General features: G+C 38.6%; 1 protein-coding gene across 3 annotated transcripts in view; it reads right to left on the reverse strand.

Moving 5' to 3' along the window:
- Positions 1-18232, reverse strand: part of LOC122832699 (rho guanine nucleotide exchange factor TIAM1-like) — a 47349-nt gene that overhangs the window by 19559 nt on the left and 9558 nt on the right. The window contains exons 1-6 of one of the 3 annotated variants that reach the window (XM_044119707.1): positions 13291-13405; positions 6557-6643; positions 5554-6469; positions 3415-3874; positions 2254-2426; positions 1250-1474 (exon numbers count right to left, since the gene is read on the reverse strand). In XM_044119707.1, the coding sequence (XP_043975642.1) occupies positions 1250-1474; positions 2254-2426; positions 3415-3874; positions 5554-6459 (1764 nt within the window). In that variant the 5' untranslated portion in view covers positions 6460-6469; positions 6557-6643; positions 13291-13405. Of the gene's footprint in view, positions 1-1249; positions 1475-2253; positions 2427-3414; positions 3875-5553; positions 6470-6556; positions 6644-7608; positions 8885-13290; positions 13406-18232 lie in introns of those variants that run through there. The other 2 variants (XM_044119708.1, XM_044119706.1) reach the window with 2 other exon arrangements.

Here is an 18232-nt window from a genome sequence, read left to right on the forward strand (position 1 = left end):
GTGTTTGGAAAAGGTCTCTGACATTTCCATTGACATGGGAGAAAGTTCTGTTTTACTGCCAAGTAACCCAGAGATGGAGAAACAATGCTGCACATTCCACTGGCAGATAGAAGCAGGAAGAGTTTCAGTTTTTTAAGGACCAGTCCTATATCCATTCAGCTCTGCAAACTTTCCAACCTGATGCTGCCAAGCAGAGCAGCTCCAACTAGGCAGTCCCTACCCGACCGAACAAAGGCCATTTGATGTGCCCTCTCTGTAAGCAATCCTATTAGACACAATGTGAGCTTCTCAATTATTGGAGAATGGGGCTCTGTTCAGCAGTGCCAACAGTACACCAAGTTCAAAAAAAATATGTGTGCCGCACCACCAGCTGTTCAGACAATAACTCTGAAAATCTTTTAGCTCGTCTCTGCATGCAACGCTTCTTCTCTGCCCCACTCTTGTTTTGTCATGATAAATCTCTCCAGCACGGATTGTGAAACGACTACCAAAGTATTCAAATTGATAATACATGTTCTTCCTCTTCTTTTACTTTAGATTAATTTTATTGCATTACCAATCAGAAATGTCATCCAGTATGGTGTTACTTGGAAACTTTAACATTCACAATCATGACACTTATAAAAAGTTTCAGAGCTACCGTTCATGTGTCGTAATTTCATCATCATTGATGGATCATTTTAAAATGCGAAAGGCTGTTTACTCAAAAGAGCTTCTTTAATGAAGTGGAGCATTATTTAGACCTAATTTTAACCTAGAAATTGTATCACTTGTGTTTTAGTCAACATACATTAACATCAACAAAATAAACTTTTTCTACTTTTAGGTATTTCGAAGACAATATAAGTGAGTCAAAACATATTTTGCATTTAATAATAATATTTTGTTCTTATTGCAACACTAAAACACCCCTTTCAGTTTAACTCAGTTAAAGCCAAAATGATAGAATGGTAAATATAAAGTTATCCCTTTTGGAAACATTTGTTTCACATATTAAGTAACAAAAAGGGGGGAAATTTCATTGTTCAATACTTTAAATAATACTTTCATCTTTTTTGGCATCATCAAAATAAATAAATGATATTTCAAGCGGAAACTGTCATGCAATTAACAGCTAAAAATCTCAAAGTGAATTGATTGTTAAAGCTTAACCTAGATATAAAGAAGAATTTGAGAACAGAAAGTTCAGCACATCAACCGATGGGATAACACCCAACAACCCGGCAGAGTGAGGGGTTATGAAACCTACTTGATCCAGGATTGTCTTCCTCTTCTTGGTGTCAGTGACAGCAGACAGTTGCATCTCTCCCATCTTTTTCATCTTTTCATCCATGTCGATCTTCTGCTCCAGCTTCTTGATCTCAGCCCGCAGCAGCCTAACGGTGTCCTCTCTGTGATGCTGGCGAGCGACGGCGGTGGCGCATGCTGAGTGGATGGCGGTGATCCAGTTTTCTAGCTCTGTCTGGCTGCAAGTCTTCATGGAGGCAGAAAGTAGAGGTTTAGAGGTTAAACGTGTTGACATGCAATTTGTTGCAAAAGTATTCATGTTCCTGTTATTTATTTTTAGATTTTTAGTCACATTACAACCATAAAATTTGATTTTGTGATAAATCAAAATTCAGCACATCAGTCAGACAAGTGTGTAAACTGTAAGTGAAACTATACATTTAAAGAAAAATAATAAAACAACCAGTTTGCCTCCTGAAGGTGTGTGCATTTATTCTTTGTCCAAATATGTCATTTCTGCTGCATCCTCAGTTGTTTTAATTAAACTGGCATTCTGGGTAGGAATGAAACTTTGTAACTTTAAAAGCATTGTTTCTCATAGAAGCAGCCAAGACACAGATTTGATGAAAATATGGATGGAGCGAAATACAGACCAAGCCTGGGAGAAAAAAAGAAACTTCATCAAGGCTGTAAAATACTTGATGCTGGGGAGGACATTCATCTGTCAGCTGGATAATGAACCTTCGTCCAGTCAGAGGACAATTTATATTGAAGCATGTTCATGGGTGGTGGCTGAGTTCAAAAGAATGCATTATTTTTCATATTTCTGGTCTCTCACCCAAAACTATAGTAAAACAATTGGAAGTTTGTGCTGAATACTTATTTATTGCTTTGATAGAAATTCCTATAAAATCTTCTACAGTAAAGCTGAGACTTTGATTTGTTAACGTTTATGGAAACAATAATTATTTAAATATACTGAACATTTCTCAATGGCTACCTGGTGACACAGAGACATTTTCTTACCTGGAAAAGGTATGCATCCCCCAAGGAATTGCTGAGGCAGAACACAAAGTCCTTTTTGGGGTGCTCAGGCACAGCCTGGACAATACTGTTCTCCACCCATATGGCATGCTTGGGAATACTGTTGTTGTCAATCCCTGACCGGCCATCAGTTTCATAAAAGAAGAGAGTGCATCCTGGAAAACCAAATACTTTTTTTTAAGAAGCATACTTGCTGGTTTCAGTCTTCATTTTCAATGAAAGCCTAAATCACTTCAGCAATTTACTTCTGCTCTCCAGTGGCCAAGATTAAGAAGTGCAGCAGGGCTGACTTGGATAAGGGCATGATTTTATTTTAAAATACAAAAGTAAAAACACAAGTTTATATGAAGTGCTATTTACCTGTACCAAGGTGTGCAAAGGTTTTAAGTCAAACATGTCATTATTAATATACAATTTAAACCAGAAGTTTACATATACAATATAAAAAGGGAGGTGCAGCTTGGCAACAATTTCTAGATGCCTGAATGTGCTACTTTTATCTCTTCAAACAATTAAACTCAATTATAAAGGCAATGTCCAACCATCACACTGTTCAGTTAGGATGACGGGTTCTGTGTCAAAGAAATTGAGGTCTAAAATGTGCATTTCAATCGCAGAACAAACACTAAAGAATTCATAAAGATGCTCGTTGAAGATCCTTTCAGCAACTAAGAAGCCATTTTCACTCCAAAAGTAAACGGTAGTTTGCAAAGACACTCAGGGACCAAGATCCTTATATTTGGATTCACATCTTGTGTTGTGCTCAAAACTACTTGAAGAGTTTAGCCATAACGACAATTTTTACATTGGGAAGAATAAAGAGGAAGCTGGAAAGTTTCAGGGGTGACAAGTGCAAACAATCTGTGGTTATAACTGACAGGTTGTGTGAGTGTAAACAAGGTGGCCTACAAAATCTTACCATTACTAAAATTCTATGAAACTACTGTAGTGTGAGAAACTCATTGAAAGATACCCAGAATATTTGACCCAATTCAGGCAACTTTAAGCTATTCAAACAAATAGACAAATAAACAACTTTAGAAATTCAAATCCAAGACAGTAAACATTTTTACTGATTCCATGTCTGACATTGAGAATAAAAAGGGATGTGTGATCCTAATACTGCACTGTGTTTGAACTTACCTTTTAGGGAAACCCAGTAAGTCTTCCACTTGCGTCTTGTGGCAGACTCAACTTTCTTGTTCTTTTTGTGCACAAGGAAGTTCTTTACAGCAAGTTTGCCGGCTTTACGGACCATCCCCTGGACGACGCTTAGCAACAGATCAGACTGGTAGGCGGAGCTCATGGTGCTCTGCTCATCGCTAAGGGCGGAGCCCGCTTCCTCCAAGCTCTCCGTCTGGCAGGAACTCATTTGTAGTTCTTGACGGAAGTTCTCGTACACACCCTGCACACCCTCGCTGGCGCCACCGCCGCCACTGCTGCTGCCGCTGTCACTGCCAACAAACACGTTCCGCCCGTGCATGGAACAGACGGAGAAGGACGCCGACATCGTCTTGTAGCGTCGAGGTTGGTGCACTGCATCAACCATCACCCCGTCGATCCCGCTGTCTTCATATTCACTGCCGTCTCCGGCCGTGACATCCTGGAAGATGAAACAAGGCAGGTGAGACAGCATGGCAACCGACTGTTCTTCATCACCAGGAGCACAGGCAGGAAACAATAAGAAATCATGAACGATAACTCAGTAATATCTCCAAATGCAGAATAGAGCTATTCTTGAAAAGCAAGGCAGTTTTTAAAAACCCTAGACTAGTATAAGCTAAAGATGGATCTAGAATGTCTAATGCTCAGATTGTGCTTAAAATTAATGAACAGCAAGGATTCTTCTGCATGAATACGGCCTGCCCTTCCTGTGGCACCACAAGGTCTGCACTCTCCTTCTCACAGGGCCAAAGCCTCCTGGGAGATAAAAGGGGATACACACAGAGCCTGGTATCTCTATCTGGTCACATGACCTAATCATGCACGCTGGAGCTCCATTCAACAAGGTTGACGGTATCCTGTCAGGACAGGGGCCACCACACACGTTTTACTGTTGCACTCTTGCACAGGCCTCTCCTCATTATCATAACAAAGGCCCTGGGCATTTCTAACACAGTGACTAAATCTGTGCTCACTCCCTCCCTTCTTCCCAGTCTCCTTTCCCAGGAAAAAAAAATAAATGGTTTCATCCGAGGTGAAATGCAGAAACTTTATGGGGTGGGTTCAATACAAGAAATTCTCAGCGACAATGGGGATTATTAATAATCATCAAAAATAAAATAATGCCATGTGTTGTCTTGACTAGGACTGTGGTCATTAACAGTTTTTCCTTTGCATTAATTAGCAAATTATGACAAAGTATCTGCTTTATTAGAGATCTTAGCTAACTTTATTTGTCACACTTATTTTAAATAAGCCCAAATTTTGATATTAAAAATAACCAAAGTACGTACAAAATGCAATGTTAAAATTATTTCATTAAGTAGGCTAAAAATGTATCCATATTAACATGATCCCAATAACTGTCTCCTATACATAGTAACTTGTTCATCCTTTAGCAGCAACAACTGTCACCAAGTATTTGAGACTGGTAATCTTTTATGTCACTGTGGAGCAATTTGGTCCAACTAATCTTCAAGGAATGGGCTGAAGGTTCATGCACAACATTTCAATATTTTACTATTCCAATCCAAAAACGTTCATTGGGATTTTGTTGAGCCATTCAGAGGTGGGCTTGGTGGATTGGATCATTGAGTTACTGGATGACAAATCCTAAACTTATGGCAGGTAGCATTGACTCTGAAGAAGCAAAGTAGCCCCAGACCATCACACTACCACCGCCAATTTTGACAGTCCCTACTTTATTGTTTTTCAGAAAACTGCCTCAATAACAGGAGATATGCCTATGGAAAAGTTTCACTGTTGTCTCTTTTGTCCACAGAATATTTTACAAAAGTCTTCTGGATCATGAAGATGTTTTTTGGGCCTTTGTGGTCCAAAAGAATAATGAATACAGACAGTTGTGGTTTTGTTTGAGTAGTCAATTACAACTGTAATATTAAATATGCTAAAGGAACAAATGTACCTTTTCCATTCTAGGAAAATGTAAAGGTCATGTTACAACATTTTGTGTAAATACCTTCATGCGACGACACCTTGGTGTGTTTACCTAAGCTTACCCCGTTATGAACAGTTGTTTCATGTCGCATTTCAGAAATGATACGCTAAATATTATTAAAGTTGTGAAAGGTGAACTCACAGACAAAGCAAAGATCTCACCTGTATGGTCTGTGCTCGCCGGCCCTGCATACTCTTGCACATTGTGGCTTGGAGGTTGCTCAGGCCTTCAGAGAGGCAGTGGGAACGTCGGCAGGGAAGAGTGTATGCGCCGTATGAAGTCCCATCCTCCTCTGATGGTGACAGCCTCTTACCGTCCTCTCCCTCTCCCACAGATCTGTTGGTGTCATGCCACTTGGCATAGCGGCCATGGGTTCTGGAGGCTGGGCTGGTGTCGCTGTACAGTTCATCCAGTGAGTTTGCTCTGTCGGCAGAGTCTGTTGGGCTGAACTGCATGTGGCCTTCACAGTCAGGGAAGTCTCTCTCATTAGCCATGTCGATGATCTCCTCGGTGCTGGTTAAGTTATCTTGACTGACATCAGACAGGGAAAATTCTAGGCTGTCATCTCGCCAGGTGTCTGCAGATTTCGATCTCTTTTTGAAGCTGATTGTCTCTTTGGAGCACTCTAAAGTCTGCTGAATATATTTAACCTCATTTGTGTACACTTCCTCATCCTGCGTCTCTTCCGCAGTGGGACCAGGTAGGGTTATGTGCATTGTATTCATATGCACTGAGGGATTGGCCAGATCATTATGAAATGATATAGGGCGTAAACTCATTGCCACACGATCCACCCAAATGGGGCTTCCAAAGTCAGGGAAGTTGTTTGTTTCATTGAAGGGTTCCAAACCATTGTCAGCTAGGGACTGTGGGATGCTGGGGGTGCTACTTGACCGAGTGCTCGTCTCAGAGTTTCTGTGCTCCATTTTTCCCGACGAAGGATGCCGAGAACGCCTTGACTGTTTGTTGGAAATGCGTAGAGACCGAGACATGTGCTTCCGTGACAAATAGCCACGTCCAGTACTGTAGAGGGCATGTTCCCCGTTTTGGCTCTCAGTGTTCCCCATGATTTAAAGTCTAAGTAGAAAAGAGACAAATTTATTTTGTGCTCCATTTACAAATCATACTAAGAGACATGGAAACTGTTCATCATTTTTGGCATACCTGCAGAACTTTAATAATTTTTCTGGCATCTTGTCACCGAATCTTCAGACGACTTGAGACTTCAGCAGCTGTCAGGTCCACAAAACCCTAAAAAATACAAATTCATGTTTGTCTTTCAAAAAACATTCATTTTATTTTAGTAAGTAAAAATAATCAATGGCAACATTACAAGAAATTGCAAAGTATACAAAACTAATTAAAAATTGTAGTTCAAGAAAAGACAGGAGGCAGTTTGTCACTAGTGACCTTCCTGTTAGGAACAGGTAAATTGTTTCCAGTCAAGTGTAAAAGTACAAAATATGTTGTTTTAATTAAACACTAATTTTATTGCATTTTACTCTCCTAAACTTATCTTCCCATATTTTAAGACCCTGTACATGAGCAATTCTTAGTGTATTTCACAAAGAAGGATCATTGGTGGCACATCACCTCTAATCTCCATTCTCCATCTAAATTACCATTGGGTTCGTTGTAAATAACAACCAATTGAAACCGTCACAGTGGTTTAAAGGTTCATAAAATAAAAAATGCACAAACTGTGCCATTTTGAGGTTTTTCACTGTGGTAGTTTTAGTTTTGGCCCTTCTCAAACTAGCCATTAGCTTCACCCCAAAAGCCCAACTACTCTGGATTTATACTAAATAAAGACTCTCTATTGCAGATAAGCAGTTGTCTTACTTATAATGTTTTGATGCAAATGTCAGCAAAAATCCAGAATTATACCTTTGAGCCAATAAAGACAAAAATATAAATATAAGAAGTGATGTATGCATGTAACCTGCTACACTTCCTAAAGGAGATAACAAAGGGACATTAATTTTAATAAGGGACATAAATAGCTGTGTAATGGCGTAAAGCAAATGCAACTTCAGCAACTTCAACCTTTTACTTTCTGACCAAGGTTTGGTTATATTAACAAGCTAAAAACTCCTATTAAACTGTAACTATATGATTGAGTCAACCCCTTTTAAAATGCACCAGAGACTGCAGTGACAGGCTGAGTGAACATGAGTTATTTAAAGCTGAAGTGAACCAATGTGTTGTTCAATTACCATTTGTTCTCAGAAGCTACCCCCTGCTGTATAGAGGGACTGCAAGCAGGAGGAGGGTTTTCACCAGACCACTTATTCAGACTCCATCCACCATCCTCAAGGCAGGACAACTCCCTCTGTTTTAAACTCAGAGATCAGCAGATGGGAGTGAAGATTACCCAGAGATGTAGCTTTTATCTCCCCTTCATGTTTCCTTCTCTAGCTTTAGGACTCTTTAGGGGTTGCAGTGTTTTAGTATGAATGTGTGTAGCTGATGCATGTAAGTGAAAAAAAAAAAAAAAAAACAATCTCCTGCTGCTGCATGCACTCAAGCTTGCAGTGATGGGAGTGTTACATAAACTCTTGCTGACCTTGTTTTTCTACCTTGTTGAGCCCATTTCTCTCTTAATTATGTCCTCTGATCACCACTGACTTGGACTGCAATGGATAATGTTTTAGATTATTAATGTAATCCTCCTCTTTTTATATAATTCACAGGGAAAACAAACAAACAGGAACAAACACAAAGTATAAGAGCCTTCAACATTACCCTCTGTGCTACATCAGGGCTGTAACATTTCCTGCTAAAATTTCTTCATATTTTATTTGTTTGAATGTTAAAAATTAATGGTTCTGCAGATGTCATTTGTGTAGAGAAAAAGAATGTATTTTAGACCTGAATCTGTGTCTGCGAATAAAGGTTCAGCTACATAAAGATGAACTCTAAAACTGTGGAATCTTTTAGTATATTACATTATGTTCCAGTATTAATGCTGCATCAAGATGTATTTACTTGATAGCAAGTTGGACAGCAAACTGCACACAAATGTTTTTTTCTTATGGCACAGTACAGTCTATTGTCCACTGTAGCTTACTAGTGAGTGTGTTTATGAGAAAACAGAACTTATTCAAATGTCAGACATTCACTGATCACTGCCCCAGATATCCTCCTATAAAAAGATAGTACAGTTCTCTATAAAGGCTGTTTTTGGCAACAAAACCCAAGACAACTGAGAATGACTGAACCTGCCTGCCTCTTTAACCCAATATAACTTGCAACATTTAAGTACTTTTGCTTTTTAAGCCTGGATCCACAAATTAAGTTAACAATTTTAAGACATGTGAACAGTTAAGTAACAGAAAGACAGAAATCTGGGATAACAATATCTCTCTGTCTTACTAACCTGCAATAGAAAACAAGTAGAGTATTGTTCCAATTTTTTCTAACCCGACTTTCCAATCCCCTTTAGTACTTTTGTGTGTAAATTGTGTAGTTGTAACACTATAAAAAAAAAAACACTCCAAATTAAAAAAAGGTTTCCACAGTGCCAGGGCCAACCATACAGAACAGGAATAGATCTGTTTCTCTTCTTGACACTACCCAGCACAGACAAAATGTAGCCACTAGTGAGAATGTCAATCATTCCACATTGATGCATGGCAGGGAAAGCATCATGCCACTGGGGTTGATGGACACCGATTCTGTAATAAATCCTCATAGGGGCTCATCAACATAACCATGTTCTCCACAGAAAACAATCTTTAGTCGCATCACATACTGCTACCCCTGTCTTGGAAAAACAAAGTACACATGAACATTTATGGATTTTGCTTAAAGCTTCATTGGTGCCCTGGGACTTTTAAGTTTTCTAAACATGAGGTAAACAGTGATTCGCCTCACATTTCAGTGGGATGTGTAGGTGCAGAGAATAGCTTGACTCATAATTTGCTTCTGTAACAATCCAAAAATAGGAACATAACCACAAGACTTTTTTAATGCATCTGCATAACAGCAACAAAACCACTTCTAGGAAAGTAGAGATTCAACAAAGCTACAACCTATTTGGGAAGGTGTGAATACACAGAAAGCATTATGCTGCCTTTAGATTGGGCAAAAAAATATACACTTATCTGTACCTTGTTTAACCATAAACATTTTTTAGATATGTAAAATCTTGCAAAAAGACGGAGACGAAGTTGGTAGCACTGCTGGGTTCAAAATCCGGCCTGGAGTATAGATTTGAGTATAGATTTTGTACGTTCTCCCTGTGTATGCAGGCGTTCTCTAAGGGTACTCTGACTTCTTCCCAAAGTTACAAAACATCACTGTTGGGTTAATTGGTCCCTCTAAATTGTGTCACAGTGTGAGTGTGTAAATGGTTGTTAGTTATGTACACTTTTGTGTTTCAGGTTAAAATCTTGTTTAAAAATAAATACACTTTGCTCTAGAAGCTTGATTGCCTTTTGTTAGACGTTTGTCATGCAGTACTTACTTCCCATACGTCAACTAAAGCTGTGTGGAGTTTGAGCTGCAGCCTTAAGGTTTTTTGTTTGCAGTTTCTCAGGATGCTGCACTTCAGTGGGAGCTTTCTGGGACATCCACTCTTTGGAGCATTGCCAACTCTTAAATGCTGTATCCACAGAAATCATTCTCTCTGCGGAACGGGTGACTCTGAATTATCTTGGACTGGCCTTATAATCCATAGTGATTCTCCAGGATCAATACCGAAGTGCTTTTCAAATGCATTTTGTAAAACTGGATTCAAAAGATCAGCAAATTGCAACAATATCCGGTCACACTTAATGATAATTAAGTCAATCGATGCATCTAGTAAGCTGCTCCCAGCTGCTAATTAACCTCATAATTCCAACACACGGCTTTTCCATTATAGCTTAAGTTTATGTTAAATAAATGCTTTTACAGTTTTCCATTTGGAATTGTTATCCTTATGCATTCCCTGGTAACACCACAATTTTTATAATGTCCTTATAAATAAGAATTTATCTAAACAATGGCCTGAGGGAAGGTTGTGTCATTATGTCAGGTCTAAACTATGTGAAGGGTAGATTTAAGGTCCTTTTGTTGCAAAACAACACTTAAAGGCACATCTTACCACTGAGAAATTCCTAGGCTTGCTGGAGCAGGAAGAGGAAACTGAGGAACAAAGTTAAATGGGGGTTTTGACTTGGGGACCCAAAGCCAACTTACTTTTATCTTCTGAGAATGTCCCCAGAGGCAAAATTGGATCTACCAACAGCTAAAGCTGAACAAAGTCATCAACTTTAAATATGCGGTCTAAATAGTTTAGCCACAAAGCCTATAAAAAATATTGAGTAATATAAAAGGGCAAGAAAAAAAAAAAGATGTTTGCAGGGATGAGAGACGTGCCTGACACCAACTATGTTGTTGAAAAGAATGCATTGGGCTCACTAGTAGTGACAAGCTGAAACACAAAACCCTGTAATCTAAACACGGCAGGCTCTTAAGATAATAACACAGGTAGGTATAGAGAACAAGGGAGGGGCTCGGCAAATTAGGGCTGCACTGAAGATGTACGAGCTTATTTTCCAGCTAATAAACTCACATCCGTATGTATGCAGAAATAAGTCCCAAATAGCAAAACTATGACTGCTTTTCTTCAATTGGTCATTGTTTATCTGCATATAAAACTGTATTCCTAGTTCTGTTCAGGCTCAACAGTCCTATTCTGACAATAATTTTCCCACCCTCCTTTTATTTTATATTATCTTTATTTAAACTGAAATCTCATTTTGTCTATATTTCTTTTTTGTTTTTAGTACTGGTCATACTTACAGTATAGAACTATACAGTTAAACCCAGAAGTTTACATCTTTTTTTTAAGATGTGCCTTAAAAAAAGGCACACCTTTTTTTTCTCACTGTCTGAAGTTGAACCAGACCAAACGTCTCCTGTTATAGGCCAGTTAGAATTATCCAAATTATTTCTATTTATTAAGATCCAAAATAATGACCAAACAAGGTGCTGTTCTCGTGGCTATTGATGGCTGCATGCTCAGTGTTGGGGCCACTGGGGTCTGAGCTCAGTGGGGTATTATCCACAAAGCTGACAAGTGGCCATCTGGAGTGTCAGTGAATGTCTGGCTGTGTTGTATATTGTGTGGTACTCCAATGCCTCAGTCAGAACCTGTTAACACCGTTCTTCCCCCTGATTTAACAATGGTGAAATCTGTGGTGTCGTTAACTAAAAATTAAAAGCCTGTGTCGTATTATTATGACAATACTGTACATACAAATGTACATTAATCAAGCAAACCACATTTGTTGGTTAAAATTAATTGCAGGTTTTAGGATTTACAATTATAATAATGCTGTTAAACATATTGTACTTTATAAAAATGTAGATACGATAGTTTTCACTAGACAATCAAACCCTCAGTGGAGACAAAGACTACCTGTGTGTCTTATTGGACACATTGTTACATTTTAACAACTTGAAAGGATGATGCTGATACATAATTATGCTTTTATGCTTATAGCCAACAAAACATGACATTTAAGATTAGAATATTGAATCATAGTAATACAATACATTTTAAACACAGAAACGTAGGCTTAAGGAAAAGTATATTTATTACCGGTTTAAATGTTTTCCTTTTAAAAGGCCAAACCAATTGGCATCATCTGATCATCATTTGTTTTCTTGTCATTAGGTTGGAAACTATGTGCTTTTTTAAAGTCATTTTCCACCAATATCATCCCATTGAAGCAATTGTTTCCATCTTCTTTTTCAAAAACTTGGATGTTTTTCTTTATTTTACAGCCTATAAATAAAAACATTGTGCTCCCTTAAAAAGGCTGCAGATCCCTGCTTTAGACCAAAGAAAAAACTTCTGTTTCAAACAAACACACTGGGATGAAGGAACTGAACAGCAATAAAAATTACATGATTGCTGTTTGTCAATTAGTTTGTTTTCACGTTCAGGAACACAGTGCTGAGTTGTTAAAGTCGGTGTACACATGTTTGTGTAAAGCATCGTGTGTTGTTCTTCCATACAAGCCCATTAGAGTCTGGAACCAATACTACTACAAAGTCATTTCATGCAGGAAAGAGTAACCACTTTACGCCTTTACATTGTTTTATAACGTTAAAGCTTGTGAGAGCCTTCACTTTGCTCTCAAAAGCTAGATGACAGTGTGGTTGTTAGCAGGTTTTTAGAGCAGTTTAAAAAAAGGTCCCATGTTCTTTAAAGTGACATGGAGTTTGATGCTGAGCTGCAGCTGTTGTTGTTTAAAAAAGCCTAGCGACATCTTGGTCCCTACCAGTGTTTCCTCTAGGGCAGGGGTGGGCAACTCCAGACCTCGAGGGCCGGTCTCCTGCAACTTTTAGATGTATCTCTACTTCAGCACACCTGAGTCAAATAATGAGATCATTAGCAGGACTCCAGAGAACCTGATTGCACTTGGGAAGCGATTCAGCTGTTGGATTCAAGTGTATTGGAACAGAAAGACATCCAAGAGTTGCAGGACACCCCTCGAGGACCAACACTGCCCACCCCTGCTCTAGGGTATCCCTGCATGCAAAGGCCACTACTATGCCTGGCAAAAATAGGAAACTACCACATTGCAGGATGTTCACTTAGCTATTTTACTTTGTACTTAAAAAGAGCAAATATGACATTTTTATTTGATAACTCAACATTCTGGTTTTGTAAGTCTAAAAAATAAAAAAAGACTAGTAATCGGATTTTTTCAGATAAAAGTAGAAGGAAGTGTAATTCTGCAATTGAGATAGAAGTTTTAAAATAGAGATCTTCTCTCTTGCAACTCCACAGTTTTTAGTCAAAACAATGCAAAGGATAATTTTTGTACTTTACATTAGACTATGTAACATCATTAATATAGAAACTTAATGTAAGAAAAAAAGTAGGAATTCATAAATACCTCAAAAATGAAATGAAGAAATGCTAATATCGTCTGTCCTTGATATTTAAAATTTCACTTCAGTATCGGAGGTGCCAGTTCCAGGCTTTTTTTTCCACTGAGCTGCTACTCAAATGCCAACTCCAACACACAGACTCACAGTTTCTCATTGACAGCTTTTCAAAGCACTTCAACAGCTGCAAGTTGAAAGCAGTCATAAACCACTAGACCTCAGACCAGCATTTGGTTACAATATTAGCACTTTCTCATGTTTATTATTTTGCCAGGGAGGAAATTTGCATTTTTGAATCATGAAGGAACCAGAGGAATTTTTGGTAAACAGTCCACTATCTTGTCTTTCAGTAAACAAATATCCATATGCAAATCAGGAAAAAAAAACATTTACATCTGCAGTCTCGCAACGGTTACACAGTTACATCCAATCAGAGGAATGAAACTGGTGACGATGTAGGAAAGAAAAAGGGCCCATTTTCCTGTTGACATTAATATTGTGAAACAATGCCCTATGTCATAAATGACTCTGACTGGCTTCATCTGAAAAAGGTTGAGTGGAAATAGTAATGAGAGTGGAGCCAGATGCATAAAATGTGAGATTTGAGACGTAAACTGATCTCTCAGGACTAAAACGCAACTTCAAAATATAACACTGTTCTCAAAAGAGAGAGCAAGATTCAGGATTTTTTCTACCTGGAGTTTATCAGAATTTCCATAAAATCAATATTGATATATTTCATCGCTAGGTGCTGAGAGTCCTTTTCAGACTCAGATGTTTAAAAAACAATTGAAGAGGGAAGAAGCTATGTCATATTAACATGAGATTAATTCAGAATGTGAAAGACAGAGTGAAACTAATAGCAGATAACAAGAAGGATGAAAAAAGCTACACTGTTTTATCAGTTGGATTTTTCAGTCTTTGTCATGGAACAAGCTAGATTTGGAGAAGTTAGCAGCTTTTCCTAAATCACAAAGTCAAGGTAAGGATGGACATTCGTTAAAATACTCATACACAGACTACATTTTTAGCAATGCTAGCTGCGCTAACAGAATTGGACATCTCCATCTCTATTGATCTCCTAAATTTGTATGCCAAAATATTTCCAAATGGTCCAAACTTAAAGTGTTATCAAAACAATGGAACAATATTCTCCAAAAGATTAATTCATGCACTTCCCTTGGGCATTTCCAAACAGCCAAACATCAGATTCCAGGTCAGTAAATGGAGAAAAACCATTCATGCTTTCAGCCTGAGTGTGTTTCCTTTTAAACACCACCATAAGTACACACTCCACTCCAAATCACAACTGGGTCAACGTCAAGATGAATGTTCATATTTATGATTCCAATATTAATGAGCAGGGAATTCATGTTCCAGGTTGTTTTGCAAATAGAAACTAGAGACATAATAGGTCTATTCCTGTTAGATGCCGCAGTGGGAAAAAATGTGACTGTCTTTTCCTACCTAATAGTGAATGCAAAAATCACTTTCCAAAATTTTAAAAAACTGCGCAAAAATAATTGTGCTATCTTTTAATTCCTGCATAACGTCTCCAGCTCACCATCAAGTTTATATGTTCAATGTTCAACATCTTCAAACTATCTTTCTAAATCCCATGAAGTTGTCTACAGTACACCTTAACAATAACTTGCCTGAAGCTCCCAGCTTTCTGCTGTGATGCACTGTTCCCCAGAGCAGAAACAAACAAGATCTCGGCACACATGACTGCACAAAGCAAGGTAGAAAATGAGTCAATTTCCTCTCAGCAACTTTGTTTACAGTTCCTATAACAATCCTCTTTACTAAACTGCATGTGCTGGACCCTAACATGTCTCAGCTAAACTCGACGTCACTGCTTCCCTGTGTGTTACCACATTATGAAGGTTAATACAAGCATAAAGGATATAAAAGCTAAAAATAAGTGTTTAAATGTTAATAAATCTGCATGCATGTGAAATAACATTGGCTTTTACATTGTGTAGAGAGAGATGTCTGCATAGTGGCTGTGATCCTGCATTCTGCTTCAAATGGTCAAAGCGTTACAAGCTTAGTTCTGAGAGATCACATGATCTTAACAAATGCTTGTGGCTTGTAAATCTACAATATAGCCTTTGTTTAACTGTACAGAGGCTTCCCAAGCTTAAGTGTGTGCAAGCAAGCTCCTCCACACATTTGCCTTTTCTGGAGACAATTGTTGAAAGAGAATAAAAGATAATTACATTTTCTGCATATTATTTTTGGGTACAAAGCTTTTTTTTTTTCCTCTTTTTAAAAAGATTTGTTTCATTATTAAGGTAGCTCTACATGATTCAGAAGCGCTGTTAAGATTTACAACCCAGGCTGTCAGAATCTGACCTCCTGTCCTGCTGAGCCTTGAACAGCACATACATTACCATAACTATGACAGCAGATGACCATTTCTCGCCCTTCTCCCCACCGCAGGAGTCACAGCGCCTTTTAAGCACAATGCTCTGATTTTAAATGAACTCGGACATCATGAAGTCTGCAGCTACCCCCCTCCAGGATGTGCTCTGGGGATTCTTTCTGACTTTGACCACCTCTCACATTTGCAATTCATCATTTGTCTTTCCCAGCATCACAAAACCACCAGTCCCACCACCAGCAACTGCTTTGTCATTACAACAACAAAGACAGGCTGTATTGTTTGTTTCCTGTAGGAATAGAAAGCAATTAGATATAGGTAATATATTTTGCTTTACACTGGTGTTCTACAGGTATAAAATGGTGGAAAACAAAGATCCTTTTCCGACGTCACACATTAAGCTGGGCCTGAAACGCCTTCTTTACACATTGGGTCCTCATGTAAAAGCACAGACGAGGAATGGGAGGTTGTAACTGATATACGGTGGATACGCCTCTCGACTGTCAACTACACCAGGCACAGAGTCAAATTGCCATGTATGTGTGAAGAAGGGGGTGGAACGAGCACACACCTCTCTAACCAGCAACACTTTTGTCAGTCGCAATTTTAGCTCGCGTCTGTAAAAACACAACGATTCGGCTGTGAGCGCCTCTGTTTGGTCTGTGAGAATAACCAAACAGAAACAGCTGTGGTGTCACAACAACGTCCATTTACACCTAGAATGTTTAAGGAGTGTTTGAAATGGGCTGAGATTTTTTTAAGACCTCAAAATATGGTCACAAAATAGAAAATATTTTAAAAAATAAACTAAAATAAAGTAAAAAGAGGAAAATGCAAACCAAATCGAACAGAATACAAAACACTGAGAAAGCAGCTGGATGAATCTGCTTGAACAAAAATACCAACTTGCATCTTAAAACCTTATCCTGCAAACTCAACACAAACTCAACATGCATCACCTGTGGAGAGTGTTATTTTTGTCCATTTGGAACACAAAAAGTGTTTCGTTTCGAAAAGCCAAACTATAACCAGCGAACATAATGACTTACCGTATTATGTAAAACCAGGTGTTGTTTTGTTTTCTGCCACAGAGAAGAGTGAAGTAAACTGGAAACTATGTTTAAGATCCTCTGCAGTGAATTCCCAGCAGAATGACTACTATTTGCACACAGGAGTTGGAAAACCAGAGGAGGGAAAGAGGGGGAGTGACTCTTTATTAGCCACCCACCCCCCAAACACACTCCAGCTGACACTCTCCTCCCTCTCTTATTCTATAATTTCATCTCCATAAACTACAAATCTAGTGCCAGCAGGAATGCTTGTTCTCTCCCTCTATAATTTCCCTCTAAAGGAAACGTGATATTTACTCAAATCGCTGACCTTTCAATGGAGGAAATTGGGGGTTTGTTAGTTTTTCAGAATAACTCAAAAAATAATCAGTTAAGCTAGACTGTATGGCCAAAAATATTAATCTGCCTTTGCATGCACATGTACCTGAATGACATCCCATTCTATAGGATTAATATTTTGTTGGCCGACCCATTTGCAACAATGGCAGCTTCAACTCTCAAGCCCAAGATACACTGCTTGCATCCAATTCTCCAAGTTCTGATCCGTTTTTCCCTGACCCACAGGCTTCGGCTCAAGAATCCCTCCACGGACTACTGGACTTGCAGGGTTGAGTATTGCAAGTCCAGAGAGTACGTGCCGGAAATCCCGCCAGCATGAAAGTAAACTCAAAATGCTCCAACAAGCTCAGAGAAGATTGCCATTTCATTTATTTTCTGTACTTCTGAGCTTCTATCATGGGTACATACATTACGCTTTTGCTAGTAAAAGATTTAGTTTGTGTTTTTCCACAAAGCGGAAGTGTTTTACTTTTCCACCGTGTCTCACTTCCCATTTCACTCATAACATTACCATCAAATTGCCTCGTAGTTCCAACCAAGGTAGACATGGAGGCTATTTTGGTCAGACATTTGGAGACACAGTCACAGGGAATCGCCAGCAGTCTGAGGCCCCATTAAATTTTATGTGTTCAAATTGCTCATTTTGGTCAAATCAGATGCCAAATTGGATCTGGTGCGTCTTGCTCTTTATAGTCAGTTTTATTGTAAAAACAATTCAGCTTATACGCCTGTTAGTTCCAACCATGTTTGAAATGGAAGAAACCTTTTGGATGAGAAGTAAAATGAAGAATTAAGGAAAGAAATCTAGTTGCTTTCTACTTAAGCTGTATAGGAAGGAAATAAGGTTAAATTACTTAAATTACTTCTTCTCTTACTTTAAAATGACTAAACAATACAACAGGGTGTTAAAATTTAACTTAACTTAAAGCTTTCTGCCACTCGACCAAACTTACTTCCCCAGATCAGGCCACAAGTTTGAAGCAACTGCGTAGCATGTTTTCATGACAGACTTTCTTTGCCAGAAAATATACAAAAAATTTCACTTCAAGATTTTGTTGCACCCCAAGAAAACAATCCTGATTTGACATCCCTTCTTAAGGCTCAAGGATAGGCTTGGTAAAATTTGATTCTGGAAGATGAAAAAGACTACTCTGT

The sequence above is a fragment of the Gambusia affinis genome, linkage group LG06 (genome assembly GCF_019740435.1).
Source record: "Gambusia affinis linkage group LG06, SWU_Gaff_1.0, whole genome shotgun sequence".
NCBI lineage: Eukaryota > Metazoa > Chordata > Actinopteri > Cyprinodontiformes > Poeciliidae > Gambusia > Gambusia affinis.